At 37.3% G+C, this 21121-nt stretch overlaps 1 protein-coding gene across 1 annotated transcript in view; it reads left to right on the forward strand.

The window, feature by feature from the left end:
* TTBK2 (tau tubulin kinase 2) overlaps positions 1–21121 on the forward strand; it is a 152124-nt gene that overhangs the window by 48220 nt on the left and 82783 nt on the right. Inside the window, exon 3 of the mRNA XM_007460122.1 lies at positions 2393–2540. Coding sequence (XP_007460184.1) covers positions 2393–2540 — 148 coding nt within the window. The remainder of the gene's footprint in view (positions 1–2392; positions 2541–21121) is intronic.

Consider the following 21121-nt stretch of genomic DNA (forward strand, 5'->3'; position numbering starts at 1 on the left):
AGTCTGCATATCACCATCGTACTAAATTACCTCTGTCTCTTTGCCGTATAAACATTGGTGATGTCTTAGGGTTTTGTTGAGCTCAATAAAAAAAAAAATTCATGCTCTATTATTGTTCAAATGATTTTATATGAATAGACCAAGGAGCAAAATCATTTATTTCAGGTTAGAATTTTTGTTCTGTTGTTTGGTAAGGTTCTTTGTGAGGTAAAAACATGAAGCCAACTCGCATCAGAGTCCATAATTAGATGTCTCTTTGGTACTGTTTATGACTTTTTAGAGTTACACAGTCTTTGTTTAATGGACAAAATATAAATAATCATAAGATTATTATGATTGGGCCCCGGTCAGGGACCAAAAAAGAGAATTTATTTAACTGAAATTAAGTTCTGGAACTTTTTTTAGTCCCAAACTCATATCAGAGTTTCTCGTGGTATCTCTTCCCATCACCAAACCAGAATAAGGAAGGATTATGGCTTATGTATACAAAGCAGTAAATAGTTATTTAGCAATAATTATATACTTACCACTTTGCCAAATGCTATGGGGGAAGTAAAAAATAGAAGGAGTGGCCCCCTCTCTTTGAAGAAGATTAGTTTCATTGTAGGGGTATAGGGCATTGACAATGGACAGTTAAACAGTATGAGTTGAAACACTGTATAGTGTATTAATACAGGTCATACCTGAGGTATTTATAGTAAAATGATTAATTAAATGATTAAGCACATAATTCCTTTAGAAATTTGGAAGAGATAAAGGAATCAACCTAGATGCAGAAATCAGTACAGACCGTGTGGGGAAAGAAGTAGGACTTGAGGTGAGGCCTCTGGGGTGGTTAAGATTTAGGACCCTGTGCCTCCAGTGATGACTTCCTACATTATATCACATCCTGGCTGCTTGATAACATGCTAAGGAGAAGACTGAGTTTCAGGAAATGGAAGAAGGCTAATGTCATGCTGTATCTAGGTTGAAGTATATCACCTCCCCCCTCCCACCCCAGTTTCTCACAGTTCTACAGTTCCAGTTGTCACTAGCTCTTCAGAACTTGCTTTTATTTTATTTTATTATTATTATTAGTTTTTTCTTTTGCGGTACGCGGGCCTCTCACTGTTGTGGCCTCTCCCGCTGCGGAGCGCAGGCTCAGCGGCCATGGCTCACGGGCCCAGCCACTCCGCGGCATGTGGGATCCTTCCGGACCGGGGCACGAACCCATGTCCCCTGCATCGGCAGGCGGACTCTCAACCACTGCGCCACCAGGGAAGCCCTATTTTATTATTTTTTAAAACTTTTTATTTTATATTGGAGTGTAGTTAATTAACATAGAACTTGCTTTTAATACTCAAAGATCCCGATATTCCCCAGTTAAGCTAACACATTTTATTAAGGAGAATATTAAGTGTTTGATGAAAGTATTTATTTATTTATTTATCTATCTATCTATCTATCTGTCCCACGTGGCTTGCAGGATCTTAGTTCCCCAACCAGGGATTGAACCCCAGGCCACGGCAATGAAAGCACCAGCCCCCAACCACTGGACTGCCAGGGAATTCCCTGATGAAAATTTTAATTTGATTAGAGTTTACTATTTTTTGAGCGTATGGATATATAGTGAACACTGGGATAGTTTAGAGCAGGAGCTGTTCTGTGGAGCCTGTTAAGTGCCTCAGAAAGGAGGGTAAATGGTGCTGAGAGGGCTGGGCTCTGGCTGCCCCTGTCCCTTCTCCAACCTCCCCATATACATATCCCAATCAGGTTTCAGATAAGATTTCAGTTGGCAGAAAGATTTTATGGATTTAAAAAGTCTTCAAATGATTGCCTTAGAATTAGAATAAATAGGGTTGTTGAGGGGTATTTGTGGGAAGTGAAGCTTTCAGATATTGTGTCTTTTATGATACTTCTGATGCTGGCTGTAGGCCAGATTTTAAAATTGTTTGTGGCTGAAATAAATTGAGTACTTTTTGTGGACAAAACTGTGAGAAGGGCTTCCCTGGTGGCGCAGTGGTTGAGAGTCCGCCTGCCGATGCAGGGTACACGGGTTCGTGCCCCAGTCCGGGAAGATCCCACATGCCGCGGAGCGGCTGAGCCTGCGAGCCATGGCCGCTGAGCCTGCGCGTCCGGAGCCTATGCTCTGCAACAGGAGAGGCCACAACAGTGAGAGGCCCGCGTACCACAAAACAAACAAACAAACAAAAAACTGTGAGAAAAGCTTTTGATGTTATTTCTAGGTATTTGTTCTTGGCATATGCCTAGTTAACAATGTTGAGATCTTTTATCATAAAATAGGGATAAGCAAATTATATATTATTTTCTAAATATAAGAGATGAATTAGTTTCTAATTAGAATCTTCTAGTAATTTTGTGTGTGTGTGTTCTTATTTTATTTCCCATGCAGTTGAGGAAGATTGGGGGTGGGGGCTTTGGAGAAATTTACGATGCCTTGGACATGCTTACCAGGGAAAATGTTGCACTGAAGGTGGAATCAGCTCAACAACCAAAACAAGTTCTGAAAATGGAGGTTGCTGTATTGAAAAAACTACAAGGTAAGCTTCTTGTATGATATACCAAACAGTTTATAATTTATTGTTACCTTTGTGAACCTCAATTACATTCTCTATCAATTGAATATTCTGGTGTCAGCTTGGTTTAAACATGCTGAACGTTTTTCTTTTGGAAATTTTATCACTGGTAGTTGTAGAAATACTGATTGCTTAGAGTAATTGGACTTTGGGAATTCCTTTTCATGGTGAGCAAGGATGAGAGAGAGTGAATAACCTGAAACATTCTGCTTTATAAAGTGTTTTCATAATGTCTGTTATGGTAAAACTTGCCTTTTTAAAAAAAATAGCCAAACATGAACACCTCTGAGTTGTTTCTACTTATGTTTTTGGATGTTAAACATGCTTTAATCCCATTAAGGAAGCTGCCTTCAAATCACACTGAAGGATGGATTAATCGTATTTGTTATATGTTGATTTCATTAGCTTCAGTTTAATCGAATAACTCTTTCTGGCCCTGTCATCATTTTTGAGGTCCATTTTATGACTTGTATCCCTATTGTTTTACCACAAGCATAAATAACTTTTTTTTCCGACATCAATCAAGTGATTAAAACCCTGAATACGTGGCTAGTTTGATTCATCTTTGTATTTTCAGTTTATGACATAATCTGGTATTACTGATATTTAACTTTTATCTGAATCAAAATTAAATAGGGGTGATTAGCACATTAAATGATCTTGTTAAGCTCTAGAAGGTTTGATATTGCTATGGGACATTCATTAGCATCTAAAGCAATTTAGTACTAACATAGAGAGCAAAGGAAGTTGCTATAATTGGTAGAAATAACTGTAGTTGGTAGCAATAGCAAGGACAAAATAATGTGTATACTCTGGTTTCTCTTCAGATTGAATAAATCTTTCGCCTTTTACTAAAAAAAAATGCTATGTAGCTTAGGACTCTCAAATTCACGGCTGTGTAGTCTCTAGGGTGAATGTGCTGTCTTTGTGAGTAACTGATATGATGATGTCTGGAATTCTAGTAAATTAGTTTCTGTTAAGTTAATGAAATGTGTATTACGTATTCTGGCAACATCTATTCTTAACAAGATTTTTTTTTTTTTTTTTTTTTTTTGCTGTATGCGGGCCTCTTACTGTTGTGGCCTCTCCCGTTGCGGAGCACAGGCTCCAGACGCGTAGGCTCAGCGGCCATGGCTCACGGGCCCAGCCGCTCTGCGGCATGTGGGATCTTCCCGGACCGGGGCACGAACCCGCGTCCCCATGCATCGGCAGGCGGACTCTCAACCACTGCGCCACCAGGGAAACCCCGCAACATCTATTCTTTTAATCATTGCTCTTTGCCTTAAGCTTTCTCATTGTCCGAGTTTCTCTACTAGTTGGCTCATTTCATTAGAGCATGATGCTACTAAAATTATAGCTCTGTTTAATAGTTACTTTTAGTCTAAACTTAGCTTTCCTAAAACATGGGAAATCAGGAAGACAGTGGATAGATCAACACCCATTGTCACTACTAGAAAAAATGGATGACTGGAGAAGAAAGGATAGAGAAAAGGATGGTGTTCTCTTTTTCTTACCTTTTCTGCTTTTTCCCTATTTCTTTCGAGCTGTTTCCAGCTCAGTGACATAGGGGCCACAAACAGGTGCAGCTGGAGCTACCTCTTCGTGGTTTGCACAGATCCCAAGAGATCTGTTTTACTTTCAGCTAAGTCCATAAAGGGTACGTCAACATCAGCTTGGCTTGGACGGTGCTGCTTCACCTGTCTTTCTCCTACTTGGTCCTGAGGAGATGCTTCCAGATGAGGCAGAATACAGCTTTGTAGCCCTTTCAGTAAGTTCTCCTGCCTATTTTGGCCATGGTTTACTTAGCATTGTATGTGATAAAGCTTGAAGAACAGTTTAGTACCTTTTAATGGGTGAATTAGAGATCCTTGGATGTTGAGTCTGTCCTTTCCTTCTTATTTTATCTTTCGTACTATTACCTAAAATGTTTTTCTTTCTTGCTTATTACCACGTGACATCCTATTCCTCAGGACCCTTCACTTTCCAAAATAAGTAGATTTTTAATCTTTTGGTCTGTATTTCAATGGACAGCCCTTGACTTTCTTTTCTTGGCTTTCTGACTGTGCCTTCTGCATACTTATGCCTCACAATTTCTTTTTGTTGAAGGTGCTTTGGTATCTGTACACTTTGAGAACATTTTTATGGGGCTGAGCTGCTTGCTTCTGCCTGCCTGTTGGCATAATGATTTTCTTACTCAGTGACCCCAATAAAAAGACTAAATGTGCAAGGAAAAGGTATATAACCAGAGGCTAGCCCTTTATAGGATTGGTTGGTTTAAAGTTGATGTTCAATTTTTGATAACTGGTATAGGATTTGTTTCTTTGTTGTTTTTTGTTTGTTTGTTTTTTGTTTGTGGTACGCGGGCCTCTCACTGTTGTGGCCTCTCCCTGTTGTGGCCTCTCCCGTTGCGGAGCACAGGCTCCGGACGTGCAGGCTCAGCGGCCATGGCTCACGGGCCCAGCTGTTCCGCGGCATGTGGGATCTTCCCGGACCAGGACACGAACCCGTGTCCCCTGCATCAGCAGGCAGACTCTCAACCACTGCGCCACCAGGGAAGCCCTGTTTCTTTGTTTTTTTATGATGAATTTAGCCTGAACCCTAAGTTTTGTTTCTTTTAAAAATCAATCCCCCTATTCAAAATTCTCATAATGTCTTTTCCTGGATTCCTTCAGTTCTGAGTTTTCTCCCAGTCTTTCCTGTACTTAACAATCCTAGATTTCCTCGGCTCGTGCATAACTCTCATAGTAGTATGTTCCTTTCTCATTGGCCCTAAATTGCGAAGGCCTTAGCGTTTTACCTCATCTTTCCTTCTTTTTTTTTTTTTTCATCTTTCCTTCTGAATGACCTTCCCCACGCTACTATAGCAGATAACTCTCTTTTCAAAGCCCTCTGAAATATTCTAGATGTATATCCTACAATTCTCTATTGAATCAAGCTAAACTTATGAATTATACTTGGGTTTTACAAATGAGTCTGAATGTTTTAGTCACTGCTCAACTAGACCCCTTGTCTATAGGTCTCTTAGGTAGTACTTCTATACTCAGTTATTCTCTGAAGTTTCCTTATTAAATAGAACTGTAAAAACTTATTAAGCTTCTCCTTTTATTAATATCATTGTTCAGAGCTACATCTCTATATGACCATTTATTTGTTTCTTCGCTCAGTTTATGACTATACTATCTTCAAATCTTTGTTTTCAATTTATTTGCTTTGACACTGTGCAAAGCGTTATTGCCTCCCTACTCTGTTAGATTCTTTTTTTTCTCTTCTCTCCCATCTTAATAAATATTTTATAGGGACATTCTACCTATCTTTACTTCTCCATTTTTATGGTCTCTTGAACTCTATATCACCGCACCACTCTTTTTTTCTTTTTCATTTTAATAAATAAGTTTTATTTGCAGTGCTGGTACAAGAGGGGAAAAAAACCCTTTTGTCCTGTGATTCTAAATCTGATCGCTAGTAATTCTGCAGTACCTACCATCAATACTTTTTTTTTTTTGCGGTACATGGGCCTCTCACTGTTGTGGCCTCTCCCATTGCGGAGCACAGGCTCCGGACGCGCAGGCTCAGTGGTCATGGCTCACGGGCCCAGCCGCTCCACGGCATGTGGGATCTTCCCGGACTGGGGCACGAACCCGTGTCCCCTGCATCGACAGGCGGACTCTGAACCACTGTGCCACCAGGGAAGCCCCATCAATACTTTTTAAAAAGATAGATTTCCTTTCCAATCTTAACAAAATTTTATACATGTCTAGAATCCTGCAGGGAGACAGGCAAATCTTAAATTTGTTTTTTTCCCCTAATTTTTTATTATGAAAAATCTTAAATATACATAAAAATAGAGTTGTATAATGAGCATTCATGTACCCATTACTCAGCTTCGGTAAGTATCAGTGTTTGGCCAGGCTTGTTGCATCTATGTCCTACATTTTTTCCCAGCTTGCTGAAGTATTTCAAAAGAAATCCTAGGCATCACATCATCTGTAAATACTTCAGTATGGGTCTTTATCTAATAGATAAGGTCTCCATTTTTATTTTTTAATGAAAATAGTCTTTATTTCAGGGTTATGAATTACAGGCCAGTAGGAAATCTGTTGGGTTGAGGTTGGGGCATGGGTGTTTGGAAACATATCAAAAATTGACAGACATTACTTTGCCTGTAAGAGCTTTGTTGATGATTGATGATTTTGTGAATCCATTAAATTATATCTATTGGAATATAGAAAGTCTTAGTCACTTATTCCCTACCAAGAAAAAAAAAAGAATGATATGAGAAGTAGCTGATGTTAAACATTAGGAAAATTTGGGGAAATCTGCATTATTGAGAAAGTGAAATTACTATGGAAACTCTTCAGGTGACCAGTTTTAAGAATGGATTGGAGAATCTCACTGGAGAGGAAGCCCATGTTCCAGTGTTTCTTTTTTTTAATTAATAGACTTTACTTTTTGGAACTGGTTTAGGTTTACAGAAAAAATGAGCAGTTTCTACAGTTTCCTCTATTAATGAACCCCATCTACCGTTTCCTCTATTAATAACATCTTGCATTAGTGTAGTACATTTGTTACAATTGGTGAACCAGTATTGATACATTATTATTAACTAAAGTCCATAATTTACATTAGGGGACTCCCTTATTAATAACATAAACATTATAGTCTAAAACACCTAAGGAAATTAAGTTATTTCTCAGTACCATATAAAATCTAGCAGCCAGTGTTTAATTTCTCCCGCTATCTCAAAAATATCCTTTTACCATTGAGTTGTTCAAATCAAGTTTCACGTCACATGGTAGGGACATTGCATTTGGTTGACATCTCTCTTAAGTCTCTCTTAATATGTAAGAGTTCCCCCTCCCCTACTTTTTTTTTTCTTTTAAATTTTGGCCTTGCCGTTTATTTGTTGAGAAATGAAGTTCTTAGTTTGATAGAATAGTCCACATTCTGGATTTCATTGATCACATCCTTGCAGTGTTGTTTAACGTGTTCCTCTATCCTCCACATTTCCTGTGAACTTGTAGTTAGACCCAGAGGCTTTTTTAAAAAATTTATTTATTTATTTATTTATTTTTGGCTGCGTTGGGTCTTCATTGCTGCGTGTGGGCTTCCTCTAGTTGCGGAGACTGGGGGCTACTCTTCATTGCGGTGTGCGGGCTTCTCATTACGGTGGCTTCTCTCGTTATGGAGCATGGGCTCTAGGTGCACGGGCTTCAGTGGTCGCGGCTCGCAGGCTTTAGAGCTCAGGCTCAGTAGTTGTGGCACGTGGGCTTAGTTGCTCCACGGCATGTAGGATATTCCCGGACCAGGGATCGAACCTGTGTCCCCTGCTTTGGCACGTGGATTCTTAATCACTGTGCCACCAGGAAAGTCCTGAGTACAGTGTCTTGATCCATTGTTTCTACAGGGGTTGCAAAATGGTGATTTTTCTAAATCTCTTATTCCTTCCAAATTTCTGAATTGGAATTATTCTACAGAGTAGAACTTTATTTCATTAGCTGTTTGTTTCCCCTGAAATAATAGTTACTACAAGAAGGGTAGGATAAAGGCTTGAATTTTTTCCTTTTTATTTACCAATTTTTAGAACACCAAGTTGTGCCCTTTTGTGAATAGTGAAGTGTTTTTCGTTTGTTTTAAAATTTTATTTATTTTTTTATACAGCAGGTTCTTATTAGTCATCCATTTTATACACATCAGTGTATACATGTCAATACCAATCTCCAAATTCATCACACCCCCACCCCCACCCCCTGCCGCTTTCCCTGCTTTGTGTCCGTACGTTTTTTTCTCTACTTCTGTGTCTCAATTTCTGCTCTGCAAACCAGTTCATTTGTACCATTTTCTAGGTTCCACATTTATGCGTTAATATACGATATTTGTTTTTCTCTTTCTGACTTACTTCACTCTGTATGACAGTCTCTAGATGCATCCATGTCTCTACAAATGACCCAATTTCGTTCCTTTTTATGGGTGAGTAATATTACATTGTATACATGTACCACATCTTCTTTATCTGTTCATCTGTAGATGGGCATTTATGTAGCTTCCATGACCTGGCTGTTGTAAATTGTGCTGCAATGAACATTGGGGTGCATGTGTCTTTTTTTTTTCTTTATTTTTGGCTGCGTCGGTCTTCATTGCTGCACACAGGCTTTCGCTAGTTGCGGCAACTGGGGGCTACTCTTCGATGTGGTGCGCGAGCTTCTCACTGAGGTGGCTTCTCTTGTTGCAGAGCGTGGGCTATACGCGGGTGGGCTTCAATAGTTGTGGCACGCAGTCTGAGTAGTTGTGGCTCACGGGCTCTAGAGCGCAGGCTCCGTAGTTGTGGCGCACGGGCTTAGTTGCTCCGTGGCATGTGGGATCTTCCCAGACCAGGGCGTGAACCTGTGTCCCCTGCATTGGCAGGTGGATTCTTAAGTACTGCACCACCAGGGAAGTCCCTGCATGTGTCTTTTTGAATTATGGTTTTCTCTGGGATATGCCCAGTAGTGGGATTGCTGGGTCATATGGTAATTCTATTTTTAGGTTTTTAAGGAACCTCCATACTGTTCTCCATAGTGGCAGTATCAATTTACATTCCCACCAATAGTGCAAGAGGGTTGCCTTTTCTCCACACCGTCTCCAGCATTTGTTGTTTGTAGATGTTCTGATGATACCCATTCTAACTGGTGTGAGGTGATACCTCATTGTAGTTTTGATTTGCATTTCTCTAACAATTAGTGATGTTGAGCAGCTTTTCATGTGCTTCTTGGCCATCTGTACGTGTTCATTGGAGAAATGTTTATTTAGCTATTCTGCCCATTTTTGGATTGGGTTGTTTGTTTTTTTAATATTGAGCTGCATGAGCTGTTTATATATTTTGGAGAGTAATCCTTTGTCTGTTGATTCGTTTGCAAATATTTTCTCCCATTCTGAGGGTTGTCTTTTCGTCTTGTTTATGATTTCCTTTGCTGTGCAAAAGCTTTGAAGTTTCATTAGGTCCCATTTGTTTATTTTTGTTTTTATTTCCATTACTGTAGGAGATGGATCAAAAACTATCTTGCTGTGGCTTATGGCAAAGAGTGTTCTTCCTATGTTTTCCTCTAAGAATTTTATAGTGCCCGGTGTTACATTTAGGTCTCTAATCCATTTTGAGTTTATTTTTGTGTATGGTGTTAAGGAGTGTTCTAATTTCATTCTTTTACATGTAGCTGTCCCGTTTTCCCAGCACCACTTATTGAAGAGACTGTCTTTTCGCCATTGTATATCCTTGCCTCCTTTGTCATAGATTAGTTGACCATGGGTGTGTGGGTTTATCTCCGGGCTTTCTATCCTGTTCCATTGATCTTTGTTTCTGTTTTTGTGCCAGTACCATATTGTCTTGATTACTGTAGCTTTGTAGTCTAGTCTGAAGTCAGGGAGTCTGATTCCTCCAGCTCCGTTTTTTTCCCTCAAGAATGCTTTGGCTATTTGGGGTCTTTTGTGTCCCCATAGAAATTTTAAGATTTTTTGTTCTAGTTCTGTAAAAAATGCCATTGGTAATTTGATGGGGATTGCATAGAATCTGTAGATTGCTTTGGGTAGTATAGTCATTTTCACAATATTGATTCTTCCAGTCGAAGAACATGGTATATCTCTCAATCTGTTGGTAACATCTTTAATTTCTTTCATCAGTGTCTTATAGTTTTCTGCATACAGGTCTTTTGTCTCCCTAGGTAGGTTTATTCCTAGGTATTTTATTCTTTTTGTTGCAGTGATAAATGGGAGTGTTTCTTTAATTTCCCTTTCAGACTTTTCATCATTAGTGTATAGGAATGCAAGAGATTTCTGTGCATTACTTTTGTATCCTGCAACTTTACCAAATTCATTGATTAGCCCTAGTAGTTTTCTGGTGGCATCTGTAGGATTCTCTGTGTGTCGTATCATGTCATCTGCAAACAGTGACAGTTTTACTTCTTCTTTTCCAATTTGGATTCCTTTTATTTCTTTTTCTTCTCTGATTGCCGTGGCTAGGACTTCCAAAACTATGTTAAATAATAGTGGTGAGAGCGGACATCCTTGTCTTCTCCCTGATCTTAGAGGAAATGCTTTCAGTTTTTCACCATTGAGAATGATGTTTGCTGTGGGTTTGTCATATATGGCCTTTAGTATGTTGAGGTAGGTTCCCTCTATGCCCATTTTCTGGAGAGTTTTTATCATAAATGGGTGTTGAATTTTGTCAAAAGCTTTTTCTGCATCTATTGAGATGATCATATGGTTTTTCTTCTTCAGTTTGTTAATATGGTGTGTCACATTGATTGATTTGCATATATTGAAGAATCCTTGAATCCCTGGGATAAATCCCACTTGATCATGGTGTATACTTTTAACGTCTTGTTGGATTCTGTTTGCTAGTATTTTGCTGAGGATTTTTGCATCTATATTCATCAGTGATATTGATCTGTAATTTTTTTTTTTTGGTAGTATATTTGTCTGCTATCTTTTGGTATCAGGGTGATGGTGGCCTCAGAATGAGTTTGGGAGTGTTCCTTCCTCTGCAGTTTTTTGGAAGAGTTTGAGAAGGATGGGTGTTAGCTCTTCTCTAAATGTTTGATAGAATTCACCTGTGAAGCCATCTGGTCCTGGATTTTTGTTTTTTGGAAGATTTTTAGTCACAGTTTCAATTTCATAACTTGTGATTTGTCTGTTCATATTTTCTATTTCTTCTTGGTTCAGTCTTGGAAGGTTATACCTTTCTAAGAATTTGTCCATTTCTTCTAGGTTATCCATTTTATTGGCATAGAGTTGCTTGTAGTAGTCTCTTAGGATGCTTTGTATTTCTGTGGTGTCTGTTGCACCTTCTCCTTTTTCATTTCTAATTTTATTGATTTGAGTCCTCTGCCTCTTTTTCTTGATGAGTCTGGCTAATGGTTTATCAATTTTGCTTATCTTTTCAAAGAACCAGCTTTTAGTTTTATTGATCTTGGCTATTGTTTTCTTTGTTTCTACTTCATTTATTTCTGCTCTGATCTTTATGATTTCTTTCCTTCTGGTAACTTTGGGTTTTGTTTGTTCTTCTTTCTGTACTTCCTTTAGTTGTAACGTTAGATTGTTTATTTGAGATGTTTCTTGTTTCTCGAGGTAGGCTTGTATAGGTATAAACTTCCCTCTTAGAACTACTTTTGGGGCATCCCATAGGTTTTGGATCTTCGTGTTTTCATTGTCATTTGTCTCTAGGTATTTTTTTGTTTCCTTTTTGATATCTTCAGTGCTCTCTTGGTTCTTTAGTAACGTATTGTTTAGCCTCCATGTGTTTGTGTTTTTTCCCCTGTAATTGATTTCTAATCTCATAGCATTATGGTCAGAAAAGATGCTTGATATGATTTCAATTTTCTTAAATTTACTGAGGCTTAATTTGTGACCCAAGGTATGATCTATCCTGGAGAATATTCTGTGTGTACTTGAGAAGAAAGTATAATCTGCTGTTTTTGGATGGAATGTCTTATAAATATCAATTAACTTTATTTAATTTATCAACTAAATCTGGTCTGTTTTGTCATTTAAAGCTTGTGTTTCCTTATTAATTTTCTGTTTGGATGATCTATCCATTGGTGTAAGTGAGGTGTTAAAGTCCCCCACTATTATTGTGTTTCTGTCGATTTCCTCTTTTAGAGCTGTTAGCAGTTGCCTTATGTATTGAGGTGCTCCTATGTTGGGTGCATATATATTTATAATTGTTATATCTTCTTCTTGGATTGATCCCTTGATCATTATGTAGTGTCCTTCCTTGTCTCTTGTAACATTCTTTACTTTGAAGTCTATTTTATCTGATATAAGTTTTGCTACTCCAGCTTTCTTTTGATTTCCGTTTGCATGGAATATCTTTTTCCATCCCCTCACTTTCAGTCTGTATGTGTCCCTATGTCTGAAGTGGGTCTTTTGTAGACAGCATATATATGGGTCTTGTTTTTGTATCCATTCAGCAAGCCTGTCTCTTTTGGTTGGAGCACTTAATTCATTCACGTTTAAGGTAATTATCGATATGTATGTTCCTATGACCATTTTCTTAATTGTTTTGGGTTTGTTTTTTAGGTCGTTTTTTTCTCTTGTGTCCCACTTATAAAAGTTCCTTTAGCATTTGTTGTAGAGCTGGTTTGGTGGTGCTGAATTCTCTTAGCTTTTGCTTGTTTGTAAAGCTTTTGATTTCTCCCTCGAATCTGAATGAGATCCTTGCTGGGTAGAGTAATCTTGGTTGTAAGGTTCTTCCTTTCATCACTTTAAGTATATCATGCCACTCCCTTCTGGCTTGTAGAGTTTCTGCTGAGAAATCAGCTGTTAATCTTATGGGAGTTCCCTTATATGTTATTTGTCTTTTTTCCCTTGCTGCTTTCAATAATTTTTCTTTGTCTTTACTTTTTGCCAGTTTGATTACTTGTGTCTCGGTGTGTTTCTTCTTGGGTTTATCCTGTATGGGACGCTCTGCACTTCCTGGACTTGGGTGGCTCTTTCCTTTCCCATGTTAGGGAAGTTTTCAACTATAATCTCTTCAAATATTTTCTTGGGTCCTTTCTCTCTCTCTTCTACTTCTGCGACCTCTATAATGTGAATGTTGTTGTGTTTAATGTTGTCCCAGAGGTCTCTTCGGCTGTCTTCATTTCTTTTCATTCTTTTTTCTTTATTCTGTTCCACAGCAGTGAATTCCACCATTCTGTCTTCCAGGTCACTTATCCGTTCTTCTGTGTCAGTTACTCTGCTCTTGATTCCTTCTAGTATATTTTTCATTTCAGTTATTGTATTGTTCATCTCTGTTTGTGTGTTCTTTATTTCTTCCAGGTCTTTGTTAAACATTTCTTGCATCTTCTTTCTCTTTGCCTCCATTGTTTTTCCGAGGTCCTGGATCATCTTCACTATCATTATTCTGAATTCTTTTTCTGGAAGGTTGCCTATCTCCACTTCATTTAGTTGTTTTTCTGGGGTTTTATCTTGTTCCTTCATCTGGTACATAGCCCTCTGCCCTTTCATCTTGTCTGTCTTTCTGTGAATGTGGTTTTTGTTCCACAGGCTGCAGGATTGTAGTTCTTCTTGCTTCTGCTGTCTGCCCTCTGGTCTGATTTTCGTTTTGAGTATCACTATGAGATCATGGATTTTTATATATTTTATTTTAACTCACTGCAGTCATTATTCTTCTCAGACTAAAATTTTCACTTTTTTTCGCTAGTGGAAGCCCTTTTATATTGGCTGCTTGTCCTTCTGATGGAAGGACAGTGTTCTTTGATATCATTCTAGCTTTCTGGCCCAGTACATGTTTCAGGCTCTCCTTGAACTTTCCCTTCAGCAGAGTTGGAATCAGGAACCCTTTTTCTCCAAGATCCCTACTTCCTTGTTTTGGAAAACAATTGAGATCACGGTGTGGGGACTAGGACACTAATCGCTATTAGACCAACACATTTCTCTCAATAGGTTTTCATAAATAGTAGATTTGCCTGGTTTATTCTATTTGCACTTTTCAATTTGTTTACATTGTTTATTTTATTTTTAAAAACATATTTGTGTTCTCTTTTAAATTTCAGGCTCTAAAAGGGCAGGAATTATGCACTTTTATTTTTTAATTTTTAAATTTGTTTATTTTATTTTTGGCTGCATTGGGTCTTCGTTGCTGCATGTGGGCTTTCTCTAGTTGCAGTGAGTGGGGGCTACTCTTCATTGAGGTGCGCAGGCTTCTCATTGCGGTGGCTTCTCTTGTTGTAGAGCACAGGCTCTAGGTGCACAGGCTTTAGTAGTTGTGGCTCACGGGTTCTAGAGCGCAGGCTCAGTAGTTGTGGCGTATGGGCTTAGTTGCTTCGCGGCATGTGGGATCTGCCCAGACCAGGGCTGAAACCCGTGTCCACTATATTGGCAGGGGGATTCTTAATCACTGCACCACCAGGGAAGCCCTGGAATTATGTACTTTTAAAGTTGACATATTATGCTTAGTGTTAAAATGATAGCAGACTGTGGCTTTGTATTTGCTGATACATTTGTAAATGGAGATGTGGAGAATAGGATAACATTAACTCTTCTGTTTTGTCATTTTGTTAATAAAATTTAATTTTTTGGTAAGAAAAAGAATTGTTAAGATTCTGGAATAATTTGTTAAAGAGTGTTATAAATACTAGTTGATAAAGTCACCTTTTGATGACTATGGCTTAGATTCTCAAAACCATATTATATAGATGTTCAATTCTTCATTGTTACAAAAGCCAGTCACTTGGGTGTTCCAGAAAATGGTTTCTGTTTGGTTTGGAAGTTTTTTTTAACCTTTGCATATAGTTGGTGTAATATTTTGGGAATTCAGAATATTGTGACTAAAATTTATCCTTACATCTTTTCATCAAAGGAAGTCTTCCTAGGATCTTTAAAAGTTTATATTTTGTTTACTTGCTTCCAGTTGAAATATAAATATATACCTAAGCTTATAAATAGTTTTTCTTTAAAAATATTCTGTAGATCAGGTTTCTCACTAATTCTTATGTGTCTTCCCTCCATAATGTGTTCAATCTAATGAATTTGTTTGTACTTAAAAATTACTACTTAAATCAATGAGTGACTAGAACCTTGCCCAGCCTTTCTGTCCCATTTTAGCTCTTTACTTCATGCTGTAAATGAGCAACATCATCTTGTCTCTTGTGTTCTTTTAAAGCACCAACTTGAGTAAAACTGAGGTTTTACTCTTTATTCATTACCTTGGGTGAAAAAGTAATTAATTAAAAGCTTGTTGAATTATTTAAAAGTTTTTCTCCTCTACATCCTCTAAAAGCAAGTGAAGATCCTATTAATATTAAGAAATAAGAGAGTAAATGCCACTGTTTGATAACCAAATAATTTTATTATTCTCAGTTAAAATAGTTAGGAATTAATTTTTCTTGCCCCATATAAATGCAGGGAAAAACTACCTTTTTCCTAACAGCCCATAAAGGGATTGTGATTTTTATTCTGACTTCTGGAGGCTTTTTTTTTAAACCCTGAAATATTGGTCCTGGATTTTATTTTTGCCTTAGAAACTGCAGAACACAAGCTGAAAGTTGAGATGAAGGAAAACTATTACAGAAGATCAACTGCACCTCTTCTGCCTTCCCTCCTTGACGTCTCCAGCTACTGCTGTAATATGTGACCACTTTCTTACCCCAGTCATAAGAATATAAGAAATATGTAAATTCTGGATTAGACCTCTGGTCTGTTCTGTATAGAATGTCTATGAAAGTTATTCCAAATTTGCTTGCCCTCGTTAAGTTTCTGTTTAATCAAAGGGTGTGTTAGAAGATCTCTGATGACTCCTTTTATGGAAGAGCATAATAGTCAGACTCTGGGACCTAAAGGTTTGGGATAAACCCTTACCCCTCATTATATATTTTAACCTTTTAAAAACCTATCATCTGTCCTTTTGTTCATTTCAGCCTGTGCATTTTTTCCCCTTAAAGTAACTTTTGCTTGCCCTGGTTAAGGTTTATCTTTTCTATCAAAGGGTGTTAGGCGATCATTGAGAACTTTATCTGTTAGTATGTCCATTTTAGCATTTCCTGACTTGAAAGATTTAACTTTATCTGCCAGTTTAGTGATTTGTCTATTCATTACTCTATTTGGGTTTAGAAAAATGACACGTAAGAAATATCGGGTTGGCCAGAAATTTTGTCTGGGTTTTTCCATAAGCTCATGTGAAAAGACCTGATCGAACTTTTTAGCCAACATAATAGAATAGGTCTAGATTATTTTAAGGAGCAGAGGTTTATTTCCTTGAAAGAGAATATAATGTATATAAGTATATATATTTATATGTGCTTTATATGCGCAAAGAAAGTCTGGAATTGTATAGAACTCAAGAGGCCATTTGGAATGGTTGTATTTGGCTATTGGAATTAGAAGGACCAGGGCAGGAAAGGCTCTTTTGCTGTTTCCCTTTATACCCTTTGGTGCTTAAGAAATTGAGACAAATATGCAAGCATTTCTTTTACTGTAAAAATGTAATTAGATGATAATAATAAATATCTTTAAAATCCATTCTTACTCTTTATCTTTCCTCACATTTCTGAATGATTGAAAATACCTGGTAAATTAGTGCAGTATAGTGTAGTGTAATGTAATTAGAAAGCTGTTTTGTGTTGTGAAATTACTTTATAAATGGTTGGTAATATCTTATTTGTGGGAAGATCTGTAACAGTGTTTGAGTGCTTACTATATGCTAGAAACAGTGTTACTGAACACTAGGCTCACTCATACATATCCTGCTTTAATATCTTATATCTCTCATATCTAATTTATGCATAAGATCTTCCATTTTTTTTACAACCCTTTTTAAGAGTGTAAATGTTCATAGTAAAAGAATTTAAAAATCAAACAGAAGAATAATGTGAAAAGTAAAAGATTTTTTCTCTTAGCCCTTCACTCTCCTTCTCTAACCACTCTTACTGGTTTCTTGTGTTTTTTTCCAGAAACATTCAATACATATTTTAATCTATTTATCCACATATATACATACATATATATATAATTATATAGAATCATAATCAGATATAAATTCATATAATCATATGATTTATGGATATATTTGGATATATAATCATGTGATTATATAAGATGTGTATAATAATATTATGTGTGTGCCTTTGTGTATGTGTGTGTATAAAATCTCCCTCCCTACCCATAGCCCCCAACCACGTGTGGAATCTTACTAGTATATACTGTCCTGCAACTTGATGTGACCCTTTAGATTCAGACAGTAAGACTCATTTTCTATGCTCCTTTATGTTCTACAGAGGAGTGATCCTTCAAAAATACCAGTCGGATCATGTCACCCCCGACCATTGCTAAAACACTTCAGGGCCTTCCTTTACTCAGGTAAATCCACCCACCTTAGATTAACATGGCATACAAAACTTTGAACTGATGCCTGCCTGCTTCTCTAGCCTCATTTCTTGAAACTGTTGGGCTTACACTCAGAGGGTTGGTCATCCTGAACTTTTTTTCAATTTCTTAAACAGTTTATAGCTTCTCATCTGCAATTGGCTTCCTCTGTCTCATACTTTGGATAAGTACTTAGTCTCAGTATTTATAAAAATCCACAGGTAGAATAAGATTTAAAGAAGTAAAGCAAAGTACAATTAAGAACTTCACTTTTTTCCTAAGCATTTAATTTCCAAAAGTATATGTGCTTAAAAAAATGTGATCCTATTAGCTTGCTTGTTCCCTTTTCCTCAATAAGGTTATTACAGGAATTATTTATTTTTAAATTTTAATTTCTTATAACCAAATTTAACAAATAGTTTAGTCAATCAGTCCTACAAAATTTTTTATGAAAAGCAGTAGTCCAGGTTCTGGTTCCAGATAAGATGGAGTAAGCACACTTCACCCTGTCTCTCCCACTGAATGCAGCTATAAGACCTGGACAGAATGCTTGGAGTGGCTATTTGAGGACTCTGAAAAATAAATAGTAGGAGGCAGATTGGGGAAGAAGACCAGAATTCAAAGTACTACTGAACCGGCGGTGAGTTTACCATTTTTTTTTTCTTCCAGTACGCCCCAGCCTGAACTTAATGTATCCTGAATCTTGGACGTGAGCATTATTAACATGGACAGAAAAAGCACCACGAGAAGCCCTCTAGTTCTGACTCAAGGAGCAGGAAAGGGGTCTCCTAATATTCAGAGAAAATGTGGCAATCCCACATCTTCTCTTTTTTCTTTTTTTTCCCCCCTTTTCTTCATTCTTTTGGCCCCAAGGCCTCAAGCAATCCTGGGCAGTAGCTGCAGTGGCGTCAGTGGGGCAGGCAGGAGCCTAAATCTCAGAGGGAAGGGAACTTTCCAAATCCCATTGCTTTTCTTCTCCCTCTGCTCTTCTGTTGCTTGGCCCTTATGTGGGCACAGTTACAGGAAGTACATGGCAGAATGGGGTTAATGAAGCCCCAGCTTTCTGCTGGAAGGCTGAAAAAGGGAATCCCCAGGAAACCAAAAGATTGCAGGAGAATGAGGAGCTTGGGAAACTGATCACTTAAAGTTGCTCACCGACTTCTGCGCTGACTTCCAAGCTGTGCGTGCATGGGTGTGATCCTAAACAGCATACAAAACATTGAGGACTGAATTATGGGGTAGACCACCCCCAAGCCCCAAACTGGACACTGCGTGGAATGATTATGGAACACATTCAGTATGACTACAAAGGCTTTGCAAACTGAACTGAAATTGGAAATGCAGCCTGCAGAAGGATGGTCAGAACTTGAAATGTGAACCCAATTGGGTCAATTACTGGCTAAAACAAAAACACCAACATTCTTGGTGGGACTTAAATAAGACTCAGATTCTCATAAGATAATATTCAAAACATCCAGAATACAATCTTGAATTACTCAGCTTAAAAAGAACCAGTGAAATCTGAACTCACATGGGAAAAGACAGAAAACAGATGCCAGTGCCAGGATCACAGATGTTAAAATTATCTCAAAAAGACTTTTAAAATCAGCTATTATGACCATATTCCAGGAATGAGTGGGAAGATAGAAAGTCTCAGCAAAGAAATAGAAGATATAAAGAAGAACTAAATGGAAATTTTAGAACAGAGGAATACAATAATGGAAGTGAAAAACTCACTGGATGGGCTCGGTAGCAGAGAGGATATAACAGATGAATAAGTCAGTGAACTTAAAAATAGATAAGTAAAAATCCAATTTGAGGAATAGAGAAAAAAAGTTAAAAATAAATAAATAAGCAGCTTCAGAAACCTTGAGACTCTCATAAGACCTAACATTTGTGTCATCAGAGACCCAGAATGTGAAGAGAACGGTTGTGGTGTGGCAAAAATATTTGAAGAAATAATGGCATACTGATTGGAAAGGAAGAAATAAAACTGTCTCTATTTGCAGATGGCATGATTGTATATGTAGAAAATCCCAAGGAATCCACAAAAAAATTCCTACAATAAATGAGTTTAGCAAGTGGTTCAATGTCAGCCCACAAAAAGCAATCATATTTCTGTATACTAGCAATAAACAATTGAAAACTGAATTTTAAAAAATCCATTTATAATAGCTCTCCCAAAATGAAAGAATTAGGTATAAATGTAGCAAAATATGTATGAGATCTCTATGCTGAAAACTGTAAAACCCTGATTTTAAAAAAAGTAAGACAATTTAAATAAATGGAGAGACATGTATTCATGAATTGGAAGATTCACTATAGTTAAGATGTTGATTCTCCTCAAGTTGATTTATAGATTAAAGCAATAACAACAACAACAACAAAAATCCCAGCAGCACTGTTTGTAGTTATAGAGAAACCAATTTTAGAATTTGTATAGAAAGGCAAAGACCTAAAACAACCAAAACAATTTTGGAAAAGAAAAATGTTGGGGAGGGTGGGAGGGAGGGAGACGCAAGAGGGAAGAGATATGGGAACATATGTATATGTATAACTGATTCACTTCGTTATAAAGCAGAAACTAACACACCATTGTAAAGCAATTATACTCCAATAAAGATGTTAAATAAATATAAATTTTAAAAAAGGAAAAATGTTGGGAAAATCAAACTACATGATTTTAAAACTTAGTACAAAGCTACCACAATCAAGACTGTGATATTGGCAAAGGGATAGATATATAGATCAATTAAATAGATTCTAGAAATAGACTCACACAAATATGGCCAAAGTTGCAAAGTGGAAAAAGAATAGCACTTTTGATAAGTGGTGTTGGAACAATTGGACATCCAAATACAAAAGTAGTGAACCTTGACCTAAACCACACACATTATACAAAAATAAACTTAAAATGTACTGCACATCATCTTCCCAGACCAGGGCTCGAACTCGTGTCCCCTGCATCGGCAGGCAGATTCTTAACCACTGTTCCACCAGGGAAGCCCTCTCATTTCTTCTTGTACTTATAATTTTTACTTTATATTTTGATGCAGTACTATTTGATGCATATTGATCTGTGAAAGTTATATTTTCATTTGAAATTGTCTCTGATAATAATACAATATTTGTCCTGATTATTGCTTCTGAACTGGAATTTTGAACTGGAATTTGACATTGTCTTAAAAACCTCAGAACCACCATGAGGATTAAATGAGATGTTACATGTCCTGAGCACTAAATAAATGTCAGCTATTATATCTCAAAAATAAATAAAATAAAATAAAATGTACCACATTTAAATGTGAAGTATAAAGCTATACAGCTTTTAGAAGCAAACATGGAAAATCTTTGTGAGCTGGTATAAGCAAGAAGTCCTTTCACATGATACCAAAATCATGATTGATAAAAGAAGAAACTGACGAATTGGACTGAATCAAATTAAAAGCTTTGCTTGTGAAAGACACTGTTAAGAGAATGAAAAGACAGATTATAGACTGGGAGAAAATATTTGCAAATCACATACCTGCAAAGGACTTATATTCAGAATATGTAAAAACTCTGAAAACTCAACAGTAAGAAAACAATCTAATTAAAAATCTTTAATGGGCTTTGGCAGAGAGGATATAGAGTGGAATATCAGCTCAGCAAAAGATGTTTAACATAACTAGCCATTAGGGGAATGCAAATTAAAGTCATGGTGAATTCCTGCT

Source organism: Lipotes vexillifer, unplaced genomic scaffold (assembly GCF_000442215.2).
Source record: "Lipotes vexillifer unplaced genomic scaffold, Lipotes_vexillifer_v1.1 scaffold408, whole genome shotgun sequence".
NCBI lineage: Eukaryota > Metazoa > Chordata > Mammalia > Artiodactyla > Lipotidae > Lipotes > Lipotes vexillifer.